The sequence below is a fragment of the Pinus tabuliformis genome, chromosome 3_2, assembly GCF_031772625.1.
Source record: "Pinus tabuliformis cultivar Carrire ecotype Pingquan chromosome 3_2, CPIR1, whole genome shotgun sequence".
NCBI classification, from domain to species: Eukaryota; Viridiplantae; Streptophyta; class Pinopsida; order Pinales; family Pinaceae; genus Pinus; species Pinus tabuliformis.
The window spans coordinates 581,819,759-581,832,975 of record NC_142302.1 but is presented as its reverse complement, the minus strand read 5'-3'; the positions used below and the strand labels follow the sequence as shown (position 1 = coordinate 581,832,975).

The following is a 13,217-nucleotide window of genomic DNA, read 5'->3' as shown; positions in this document are numbered from 1 at the left end:
CTAAATTTTATTGTCTCGACCATCTTTTGGATTTTGTGCTACATTTCCTGTGGTATGTGGCCATGTTATGTTTTTTTAATTTTTTTAATTTCGAGCTGCATCAACCTTTGGGGTATCGTTCTAGGCCCAACCCAGACATGTGGACAAGGGGAGGGGTATACCAGAACCTTGTTGATCCAAAGAGGGAAGATGACGAAATGGCAAATAGAATGTGCGGAGGAAAGTGAAAAATGTGGAACAGGAAAACGAGACCATGCTACCAAAATCAGGGTTTCCCAAGTAGTGCCCATCCAAAGCTGTAAGCCAGTAGGGGAGATCCCACGGGACTAGGGTGGAGGATTAACCCACCAGTTCAGGTAAGGGAACAAGACTATGGTCAAAGCCCTTCCTCCTTACAAGTCACCTAGTAATCCACACCCAAGTTTGCCCAAGAAAAACAAGCATAACCACCCAATTACATAATGAAAAATTGTAACTTTAGGATTGGATGGCCCACCTTGAAACATATGATCTCGACAGACAAGCGAGGGGACATATCACTGTCCCAGGGAATGGAGACATCTAGCACGACATCGACTACAGTAGTGGTTGTCGATTGAAGACAAATCTAGGATAAAAATTCTCCTATGGGGTCACCCATAGGTGTTAGGTAACAGGAGCCTCCTAAATCCTTGTGCTCCAGGTCCTTATTTCCTAGCGCACATGAGGTCCCTAAATACTAGCACAGATTTGCCTATTTCCTTGCGCACTTATTGCCTCCTATTTCTTAGGACGCCAACTCCTTAAGATTGTGCGCAACCAAACTCCTAGTTCCAGCGCGCTTATGATCTCCTATTTCGTAGGACACAAGGCATGCGCTCTCCAGAACCAAGTATATTCTCACAATCTCGTGAAATTTCTTGTCTCACAAACCTTGTGCACAAAACTTATGGTTTCCTCTGCCTTCATCCTCCTCTTTATAGACCCAATTCGAACATGCAACCCAACTCTATTTTAGAAATTGAGTTCTGATTGAGAGCTTCAACTAACTAAGAGTTCTTCCCGTCCTTTCTACGATCAACCTGGAGTTCTTAACTCTTTCCCTCTCCAATCAACCTGGAGTTCTTAACTCTTTCGCTCTCCAATCAACACTGCTGACTAACTTGCTCTAACTGAACTTGTAATTGCCACCTCATTATGTAGTTAAATTGATGAAGACTCCGCTTAACTGAAGCTCTAACTCTACACATGGTAACTTGATGATTATTCGAGTAAACTGGAAATAACTCATCCTAACTGAAGTCTAACTCATGAGTTCGCACTCATACTGGGAAAAGGACAATTCAAGGTCTTCATTGGCTTATGCAAAAGCCTGAAGACCTTTACTCGCTATATTTTGAACACAAGTGCCCATTTTTATGTGTGTGGTTTCTCAGTTCCTGTGAAATTTTAATTGGTGAATATTGTAGTAGTGTTTTTATTTAGTATTTGCAGTGAATATTTTGCTGAGACAAATAATCTTTAATAAAAGATAGGTTGGATAATTACTAGATAATTTCAATAAGTTCTTAGATCAGAGTTAGATCTGGAATTTTCACACATCTCCTTTTTGTAAATTTTGCCAGACATATTTCATACTCTTCTTGTAACAAGAAAGCCTTTTGAAAAAAGCTTCCAACTCAAAAATCTCTGCATCGAGATGTTTTCGCTTAAGTTCTTTTGCTCTCGCCCTAATGACCAACGAAAGATGAATACAATTGAGTAGCTCCTGGAGCTTTTAGCCCTTGACTGGGCTGCAGACTCCCATATCATTGCCTTAGCAAAACCCTGAGATGTGCTGCAGTGTTCCATCGCGGTTCCAATCCCAAATAACAATCTCCTATTGATACCCTTTTGTAGATCATAGTTATACATGAGAGAGTACACTAAATATAATGCAAAAATAGAATATTCAAATATAACGAAATATATTATGCAATCACGATCAATTATCTTATTGATCTGAAAATCACCCTTGAGTGACCTCAGTTAAGTTATTAATGAATGAAGGTATTGCAGACTCATGTGCTGGTGTGTGTCTATGTTATTTTAGGCAACAGATCGATCAAATTGCAAAATACACAGACACTGGAAAATGGAAAACTGTAAAAGAAACACAGTAAGCAAATACAAGAACACAACAATTAATAAGGAGTTCACCCTATTCTCTAGGGCTACATCTCCGGTCCAACTTTCAGTGGTGGCCTTCTTTTATTGTGTCTTTAAAGCAGAGTTTTTACAGTGAGAAGCTCAATTTGAGTCTCCTGAAACAGATAATGTTTGGTAGGGTGGTTCTTGGATCCCCCAAGCCACTTAGAGTGCACAGACTCTTTTCCTTACCAGATCTTGACCTCTCTGGTCTTTAATGGGAGGAGCCCAATGTGGTATTCAATTCTCGACAAATCCTCTCAGGGATTGCTTGAACCTCTCAAGCTTTCTGTCTGCTCGATGTTGCCTTATGTTGCAGGTCAGCTCGGCCTTCTGTCTTTCTGCTTCTTGCTTTACTGTCTCTTCTTTTCTCTGTCTTCGTTCTCTTCTCCTCTCGATGTCCTTTGTCCTCTGTCTGTTCATGGCTTTAAGCCAATCTGTCTTTGACTGTTCACTTCCTATTTTGCCCCTGTCAGATCGCCTGTTGCTGCTCTCTTGGAGTTCCCTGTCTCTGCGTCACTGCCAACGACTCACAGGGAGTGGCCACTTGTCCTCTCGCGAACTGTGCCAGCTCTTCCTCGTTAGTTCAGTTTTCCAGTTACACTGTGGAATGACTCATCTGCCATCTCAGCGTCAAATCGGACTTCAAACTCCTTTATGCCGCGGCTTAATCCCCTGTCAAATCCGGTTCCTCCATGGGGCACAATCTCCGTCGTCAGATCTGGAGCCCCCAGATCCTACGACATTCGCTCATTTCGCACGGTTGACTCGCTCGACCGTTAGTGCGCGATGAGTGGTGATTTTCTCTCTCATGCGCCTACCACGCGTTGGGCGCTGAATGGAATCGCTCACTTTTCTCCAAATCCGCTTGCCGCCCAAGGGTGCTCCCAATTTACGCCTGTTTTGGAGCGCGGGACCCGCCTTTCACCTTAGCGCTTTCCCCACGGTTTCCCAGCTTCCATATGACCGCTTTGGGGCTTTTTCCTTCTCGAGGGGTTTTGTCCAGCGATGCGCGATTAGCGCTAATCGCGCATCAGAAATGCCCTCTGTTTCCCGATCCAGGCTTCCCAATGGCCAGTTTTGCCTCCTGCGCGGACTCCATGGGCCTCATTCAGCGCGCTTTGATCGAGGTCCTCGTTGCTCCTTGCTGGCTACAATTTGCCACTGTCCAAAGGTCTTCCTGATCGCTCTGTGTTTATAAATTCGAAGTCTGTCCTGTCTTAATACAGTGATGGTTCTTTGATAATCTTCATGGATCAAATTCGGATCACGGCTTTCCCACTGAAAAAGCTTTTGGACCACGAAAAGTTGGTTTTCAAGCATCGACTAAGTGAGGGTACAATTGTCTCACTTGTCCAATCTATATCCACTTTGCACTGCTCGGATTTGAAACCTTGAGCCCTACTCTGAGGTATTCAATATCTCCTCTGCGCATCGTCCTCACCTTCTTGTCCAGAACGATGTCTTCCTGCAATTCATTAAGATATTCAGGTAGCAGGTCATCAATAGAAGGCAATTGACTCTGCTCTTCGAGATCCTCAATTAGAGAGGGTTCAAACAATTTCAAGCAATCTGCATTTACAACTGAGTAGATGTGCATGTAAGCTGGTAGATCAAGGTGAAAAGCATTTTCACCAATCTTCTCAAGTATCTTGAAGGGTCCATACCTGATAGGCTTTAGCTTTTTACCTTCACCTTGCATCCTATCTTTGCTGATATACAACCAAACTTGGTCACCAACTTGAAAACTATGCTCCATCTGATGCTTGTCATACCTTGCCTTGTATTTGGCTTGGCTCCTTTCCAGCTGTTCCTGTACTGCCTGGTGGATCTCTTGGATTTGTTCAATGAACCTAGTTGCCCTGTCCACATCACTGTGTCCATCAACTGTGGTATCTTTACCAAAGACAAAATCCAAAGGAGACTTTGGGGTGAAACCAAAACAGGTCTCAAAAGGAGATTTCTGTGTAGAAGAATGTTTTTCTCTGTTGTAAGCATGCTGCACATAACACAAATGTTCATCCCAAAGCTTAGGATGTTTGCTGCAATATCCTCTAAGCAACTGGATCACTATCCTATTGACTACTTCTGTCTGGCGATCAATTTGTGGATGAAAAACTGTGCTTTTCTTCAGTTTGGTGTTCATCAGTTCCCACAGACTTGACCAAAACTTCCCCACAAATTGGGTGCCTCGATCAGATACAATGGAAATGGGTAATCCAAAATGAACCCATACATGTTCAAAAAATAGTTTTGCAGTTTGTTCAGCTGTAATTTGTTTATTACAAGGTATCAAAATGCACATTTTGCTGAACCTATCCACAACAACATATAGATAATCATGACCCTTCATAGATTTAGGCAGTCCTCCAACAAAATCCATGTAAACACTTTCCCAAGGGTGAGAAGGAACTAGTAATGGAGTGTACAAGCCTAGTTTTCTGTTGCTGGGCTTGCTTTTAGCACACATAGTACACCCTCTTACATATCTGGAAACTGCCTCATTCATTTTTGGTTAATAACAAAATCTTTGCAGGTGTGCAACTGTTTTACTTACCCCAAAGTGACCTGATATCAGAGAAGTGTGTGCTTCTCTAATTATCTTTACTCTTTCAGTTTGTGGAATGCATAACTTTCCACAATGATATAAGAGTCGGTCCTTTACATGATAATCCAATTCTTCTACTCGTTTGCCTTGACTTAAAGTTGCATATACATCTTTAAAGTCTATATCTTGAGCATATTGTTCAATGTAGCTTTTATGTAGCACAAAATTATGCTTAAGTATAGTAGATGCATTTATAATAGGTCTAGATAACATGTCTGCAACTTTATTGTGTATGCCCTTCTTATATTTGATGACTAAATGAAACTGTTGTAGAAAACCCATCCATCTATAGTGCCTTGATTGCTGCAACTTAGTTTGGAAGTGTAGATACTAAAGTGGTTGATGATCAATATGTATTACTGTCTCTTTGCCCATTAAGTCATGTTTCCACTTTTTCACACTCTGAGCTAATGCATACAATTCTTTATCATATGTAGGATAGTTAACTACTGCAGGATTAAAAGTCTCAAAATGATAACATATGGGTTTACCATGCTATGTCAACACTGCTCCCATGGCATAGTCATCGGCATCTGTTTGGATTTCAAATGGTCTTTGGAGATCAGGCAGTGCTAGTGCAGGTGCTGTACTAATCTTTTCTTTCAAGGTGTTTGAAGGCTTTTTGCTGTTTGCCTCCCCACTGAAACACCTTGTTCAATCCTGTTAAAGCATGTAAGGGAGCTGCAATTAAGGAAAAGTTAGAAATGAACTTCCTCCAATATTGTGCTGCTCCTAAGAAGCTTCTAACTTCTGTAGCAAATTTGGGTTTAGGCCAGTTTACAATGACTGCCACTTTAGAGGGATCTATCTTCAATTCACCACCCCCTACTATATGACCCAAATAATTTAGAGATGTTTTGCCAAATTCACATTTTGAGAGTTTAACATGAAGTTTTTCTCTTTTCAAAACATCTAATGTTTGCTTAACATGCTTTAAGTGTTCTTCCCATGTTTTGTTAAAAATCAGAATGTCATCCAGATACACAATAACAAAATCATCAAGAAAAGGTCTGAGTACATCATTCATTAGTCTTATGAAAGTAGCAGGAGCATTAGTTAGGCCAAAAGGCATAACCAACCACTCATACAATCCTTGCTTTGTTTTGAAAGCAGTCTTCCATGCATCTTGTTCTGCAACTCTGACCTGATGGTATCTACTGTGCAAGTCTAGCTTGGAGAAATAAACAGCTCCTTTCAATTGATCTAAAAGATCATCTATGCGAGGAAGGGGTTAACAATTTTTGATTGTTATGTTATCCAGTGCTCGGTAATCAATGCACATTCTCCACGAGCCATCTTTCTTTTTCACCAAAACGATTGGTGACCCACATGGTGATGTGCTAGGTCCGATGAACCCTTTCTCGAGCAACTCCTGCACCTGCTTCTTGATTTCAACATTTTCTAAAGCAGACAACTTGTACATTCCAATGTTAGGCAATGGAACATCTTGTTGCAAAATAATATCATGCACTATTTCCTTTTTGGGTGGCAGACCTTTAGGTTCTTGAAACAAGATATCATACTCTGAAACATCTTTTCTAAATCAGCGTGCTGTTTAGCGTTACAACCCTCAAATACATTGGTTTTATCAGGTTTCTTTTCCTTTACAACCATCAGTAAGAATTGTTTGCATGAATTTATTATTCTTTTCATCTGCCCTGAGTTTATGAGAGTATAGTTATTCTTGAGCTTATGAGCTTTTACAAAGTATTCGATTCCATCTTTAACAAGTAGATACTTGTTCTCAGCTCTATAGAAAATAGCTTTCCTATCATACAAGTAAGGACTTCCTAAAACAATTCCACATATATCCAAAGGAATTATGTCTAACTCAAGCTCATCTACAAATGCTGACCCAAAAGAAAACTTGAGTTTGCACAGTCTAGTCACTTGTAGTTGTGCTTTATCATTCAACCATCCTAATGGGTATGGTTTCTTGTGAGGTGTAGTTGCTAATCCCAACTTCTTTACAATTGCTTCAGAAATTAAATTTACTTGTGAGCCACTATCAAACAAAGTATCAATCTTTTGATGTTTGAAAATAACTTGAATATGGAAAAGCTCATGTCTTTTTCTCTCATTTTCTTCATCAATAGTAGATTGTGTAGAATTACTAGTAGATGCTTCAGAATTCTTACCTCTTATACCTGTGGCTGCAATGGTTGTTTCATCTCCCGAGTCTGACCCCAAATCTTTCTGAATAGCTGTAGCAGTTTTCTTCTTCTTGCCCTCTAACTTCTTAGGTCTCAGCTCTAGATGCGGAATCCAACAATTCTCATCATCATGCCCATCCTTTTTACAGTGAGTGCATGAAGCCTTGCTTTTCTATGCAGTGTTAGCCTTCCTTGCCTTCCACTTCTGCTTTCTTTTCTCCTTATTCTTGCTTGCAGTGGGTTGGGGCGGTCCCCCAACTTTTGGACTTCCATTCTTTCCTCTAGCTTCTAGATGAGTAGCTTGTACTAATACTTCATCTATACTAGTGGGATTAAACATGAGGATAGTTTGCCCCATGTAGCTGTGTAGACCACCAATGTACTTCAACAGAGTCTCTGGTGAGTCTAATGAGATTCCTAGAATCAATGCTCTCTTTCTAAATTCTTGAGTGTACCCTTGCACACTTTGCCCTTTCAACTATCGAAGAGTTTGCCAACTCATCATGGCTTGCTGCATGTAGGCCAATGGATAGAACTGCTTTTTGATTGCAGAAACAAATTCACTCCAGACAGAGATGGTCTTACCATGTCTTTTCATGTCAGCTTGGGTTCTGCCTTCCCACCAAACCAAGGCAGTGCCTCCAAGGCGTAGGCTTGCCAGCTGAATCTTGCTCTTGTCTGAGTCGATATTCTGCACTTTGCAATACACATCAATTTGTCTAATCCAATTGTCCAGCTTTTCTGCATTCAACTCTCCATCATATATAGGTAGATCAAATTTAACATCTAGTTTGATCAAAGATGCTTTCTTTTTAGGGCTATCAGGAGGTGTGAGAAAGCTTTCCTCTTTCCCTTTGCCTTTTGAGTGGTCATGGGAATGTGACTCATCTTCTCCTTTGTCTTGCTTAGAGCCTGATGAATTTTCATCCTTATGTTTTCTAAAGTCCCTATACATTTCTTCTACCATGGACTTTATGGCTAGGAAACTATCTATGAATCGAGGGTCTGGCCCCATAGGACCTTCCCCTGACATTGTCTTCCGAGGGTAGACTTTCCCAATTTCAGGATTAGTTTCGACCAATTCTCCTTCTCCTAATTTGAGCTTTGATCTAGTTAGCATCCAACAGCTAAATCAACAAAAGCTTGTCTAACCTTAATATCCTAAAGCTCTCATACCACTTGATCTGAAAATCACCCTTGAGTGACCTCAGTTAAGTTATTAATGAATGAAGGTATTACAAACTCATGTGCTGGTGTGTGTCTATGTTATTTTAGGCAACGGATCGATCAGATTGCAAAATACATAGACACTGGAAAATGGAAAAAAGTAAAAGAAACACAGTAAGCAAATACAAGAACACAACAATTAATAAGGAGTTCACCCTATTCTCCAGGGCTACATCTCTGGTCCAGCTTTCAATGGTGGCCTTCTTTTATTGTGTTTTTAAAGCAGAGTTTTTACAGCGAGAAGCTCAATTTGAGTCCATTGAAATAGATAATGTTTGGTAGGGTGGTTCTTGGATCCCCCAAGCCACTTAGAGTGCACAGATTCTTTTCCTTACCAGATCTTGACCTCTCTGGTCTTTAATGGGAGGAGCCCACTGTGGTACTCAATTCCCGACAGATCCTTTCAGGGATTGCTTGAACCTCTCAAGCTTTCTGTCTGCTCGAAGTGCCCGCTGTTTCCCGATCCAGGCTTCCCAATGGCCAGTTTTGCCTCCTGCGCAGACTCCATGGGCCTCGGTCAACGTGCTTTGACCGAGGTCTTCATTGCTCCTTGTTGGCTGCAATCTGCCATTGTCCAGAGGTCTTCCTGATCGCTCTGTGTTCATAAATTTGAAGTCTGTCCTGTCTTAATACAGTCATGGTTCTTTGATAATCTTCATGGATCCAATTCGTATCACTTATCATCATTTATCCATCAAGATTTAAACGAATGATGTGCAGTGGCATGGAATTATGATTCATGAACCAAAATGAACAAAGGTTTTCGAATAGTAAATTGTCCAATGTAATAGTAACTCTAAATTAGATCACTGGATGGTTTTATGTTGACTCAACTAATCCTACTAAAACGTGTCAATTCTCCGCCTATAGAGTCCTGTGCAGTGTTGCATGAAATGCCCCCCCCCCCCCCCCAAGGATCCAAACCAGGAATCACATCTTGTACGGATCCGTGGGGGATTTGCTGTTGGATCCACAATTCGGAATTTCGGAACTGCGAATTGGGCCATGAAAACGGTTCTTGGAAATTTAGAACCATGCCGGCCTGATCCATGGTTCGAGATTTCCAAACGCGGATCCGACGATGGATCCTCCTTGGATTTGCGGCAGATCCGTACAGATTCCTAGCGGATTCGAATGGAGATGGGCGGTTCCACAGGGTTCTAAATATATTTTTATTTTTTCTTTGACGTAAGTTGGGTTGGGGGCTTCTCGGACACTCCCAAGGTGCTCCCTTCATGCTCCTTAGATGCTTCCTAGATGCTCCCTCGTGGTAATGTTTAAGAATTTTTCATTTTTCATCCTTTTACTAATTTTTTTTAACATTACCATGAAATGACTCAGGATGTTTGAGAGTGGTTCCAGCCTCATTAGACTTCATATGGAGAAAATAGAATTTCATACCCTATTCAAAATTCAATAGACTTAATAGAAAATAGAGAGTATGTGATTAGCATTTAATCAAGAGCACCAAGCCCTATATGTACCCTAGTGTTAACAATGTTAATTGTTGAACTCCTTTGTCATGCCCTTAGCAAAATATTACCTTTCAATCAAAGTCAAAATCATCAATCAAGCGTGTTAAGCTTTTTCTACCATATTTTAAGGCTTGGATTAGGTAGTTTGATCAAAATTGGGCAATGTTGACTAATATCCCAAGACAATCGAGGTAGAGGTAAAGGCTAGACAAGAGGAGAAGTATCTCGATTCTTGATGGTTGATGCATTGAAATGGTTGATGCTCGAATAATTAGTCATTAATGTTCAATGGATGCCATATCTGTCTTGATTTATATACAAATATGCATGCTTCTATATCTTCTACAACTGATTTGGTATTTTGGATGTTTTTTAATATAAATGCAAAAATACACACACACACACACACACATGTAGTAGACGCTTCCAGGACGCTTCGCTTCCTAAATTTTTGGGAAATGACGCTTCTGCGTCCCCACTTCCAAAAAACGTCCCCGCTTCGTGCAACATTGGTCCTGTGACTATGGTACTACCCAAGTTGGCACAACTCGGAGTGTTTTACCATTTGATCACAATATCCATAAATTACATGTTTTGAAGTTATAACTTATGACCTTGCAGATGTAGCTGCCAGCCTAGCAATCAGCCTGTCATTGGTTAATTCTATTTGTTCATGTTATTTTATGCTTGATTGGTTTTATCTGCTTACTTTTTGGTCATCTATCAGTGTGCTGCCATCACTTGTACCGTAGCTGTCTTGAGTTGCCTTTTGGTTTAAGGTGTCACTTCCAGTTGCACCATTGGCTATATTCTAGTTTAACTCCCTAGAACTGCTTTAATATTAAACTGCTTTATCCCAGACCTTGGCCATCATCTCCTTTCCTTTTTGTAGTCATTATGCCAAGAAAAAATATTGCAAATTTAGATGCTTGAGATTTGCAATGACCAGTCTTTTCATGTGTGGCCTTGGTCGAGTTAACAGTTGCCAATTGAATAACTCCAGAGTTTTTTAATGCTACTGTATATGTCACCCCTTTTTCAGTTCCTCTGGTTTTGCTGCCCAACCTTGGACACCAGTGCTGGATTTTTAGATTTGTGCATATTTCTGCTATTAAAAAGTTTTGATATTGCTTACATCTTAACTGAATAACCACGAATGAGCAAATCAGAAATAAATTATCTTTTTGAATGATGCATGGAAAGTACATGACTGGGTTGGAAAGTGTGGTTACAAAAGTGGCTTGTAATTCTCCAGTGTATTTGAAGTGTTTCATAGTCACAATAATTTTTTTTCATTATTCAAACTTTTCTGTGAAAATAAATAACATGCAGAGGGAAGCAGTCGAAGCACTTATTCAGGAGCTTCCAAAATTCCGTATGAAGGCAGTGCCTACAGACTGCAGTGAGTGCCCTATCTGCCTTGAGGAGTTCCGTGTTGGGAATGAGGTAAGCAATTTGTTTCTGTTAGTAGTAAGATTTATCTTTCAAAGGGCACATCTTTTAAATATTGAATACATTATTCTGGGGTATAGTTGTGCTTTACCTGTAAATTCTTAGTCTTGTGCTCTGATAGTTTTGTAATTACAGGTACGTGGGCTCCCATGTGCACATAATTTTCATGTAGAATGCATTGATGAATGGCTGCGTCTGAACATAAAATGCCCTCGTTGCCGCTGTTCTGTGTTTCCTAATCTGGACCTTAGTGCTCTGGCAAACACACAGCGGCCTCAAACTGGGGACTCTAGTAGATCTTCTCAGGCCTCGGCAAGCAGTTTCACAAGTATGCCCAGCAGTCGTTACATAAGAGCTCAACCCATGGGGCAAAGCAACCTCCTGCGTTTACAGGATCTGCTCCGTACTATTAGGGTGGAGAACTCAGTTCACAGTGAAATGAGTATAGGTGAAAGGGGGGCAACTAACCTTGCAGAGGGTTCAGTTACAGCTAATTTGGAGTCCAACCAATTAGAGAATTCAAGACACCTTTCAAATGAAATTCATGTAAGCATACCAAATGGATATGCTGCAGGGAATCCAAATACCACTGATCCACCTACGAGAAATGGTGTGCACAGACAAGTTCCATACAATGTCGCAGAAACAGTAACTGTGGTAGTTGATAGGTCTCCACCAGCTCGTTTTTGAGAAATTACTTCAGCCGAGCTCAGAAGTTCTTGGAGGATGTTTTGTTTTCCCTCATCAGCACTGTCAATGACCTTGTATATGCTTCTCTTTTCTTGGTGTATTTTAGAGGGAATGGCTTGGTTTTTGTGATATGTGAATCTCTGATGGAAAAATGTCCATTGGAGTAAAGGGGTCATTTAATTCAAGATCGCTACTTTTGAACATCAGTCTGTTCAGTGTATTTAAAGGACAACTCATTCAAAATGCATATGATACAAAACCATAATGAGAAAGTAACCTCACAGAAGAATAATTTCGTTGATGTAATTCATATTCTTGATCTTTGGTCTCAGAAATTTGTGTTCTGCATTTATCTATCCAATTTACGTCTTTTAGTTGCAGAGTTGGAATCTATGACATTAAATATATCGCTTGGCATGTAAAGCATGACTGTTTGTTGTATTACAGGGACTGCCTTTTTCCATCATCATAGATTTTTGCACCAGTTTCAAGTACTATAATGTGATTCACTAAGGTCAATTTTGGGCTTCTCTCATGGAACAAGTTGGACAATGAGACTTTTTTGGAACGGTTAAAAGCTCCTAGAGTAACAGTGTTTGGAAATGGACTCTTCAAAATGTATTTTTTGCCCTGAAGTTTGTCTTTCAGCAGCCGTAACTATGCAAAATATGTTGCTGGTTGCTTGTTTTGGAAATGCACTCTTCAGAATGTATTTTGTGCCCTGAAGTTCGTCTTTCAGCAGGCATAACTATGCAAAATATGTTGCTGTTTGCTTGTTTTTAATTTTTCACAAAACATAGTTTTTTTAGTTGCCATAGCTGTAGTGTTCACATTTTTCGAACATATAATAGTACTTTAAGCCTTTTGCCCAAGAGAGATTCAGTAAGTTGCCATAAAGTATTTTGCAGTGGTTAACTGTGAAAATTCAGTCTTTTTCCGATTTCTGATTTTATCTTCACTTTGCGTGTTTATCTATGGCATCAACTTCTTGTTTCAAATTCAATATATCATTACTTATTACCTGCAATCGTTCATATATATATATATAACACATCGCAAAACCATATTAGGTGACTAATGACATACTGAATTTGAAACTTATATTCGATACTACAGATGGGAGAACAACATACAAGAAAACAAAAATGTCCATATTATATGATGGTTTTGCAATATTATTAATATATTTATGTAATGCATATTGTGTTCTCTATGGGATTTCTGACTGGTTTTCTGTAGTAAAAATACGTTTACCATGTATTTTTGTCTTGGTATTTTATTCCATATATTTTTGGTTATGCAATGAACCACTGGCAAGAAAGCTGACCAAAGCAAGATTTGGTAAATGCGCTTCTATCTTTTTATATCTTTTATATAAATATGGTAGGAATATTGAATCATAAATTGATTTCAAATCTAGTTAAGTAGCAAAGAGAAGGGATTGCT

General features: G+C 39.9%; 1 protein-coding gene across 1 annotated transcript in view; it reads left to right on the top strand.

Moving 5' to 3' along the window:
* SIS3 (SUGAR-INSENSITIVE 3) overlaps positions 1 to 12,151 on the top strand; it is a 169,993-nt gene extending 157,842 nt beyond the window's left edge. Inside the window, exons 9-10 of the mRNA XM_089416711.1 lie at positions 10,962 to 11,075; positions 11,217 to 12,151. Coding sequence (XP_089272837.1) covers positions 10,962 to 11,075; positions 11,217 to 11,771 — 669 coding nt within the window. The 3' untranslated portion in view covers positions 11,772 to 12,151. The remainder of the gene's footprint in view (positions 1 to 10,961; positions 11,076 to 11,216) is intronic.
* Positions 12,152 to 13,217: the final 1,066 nt, after the last annotated feature.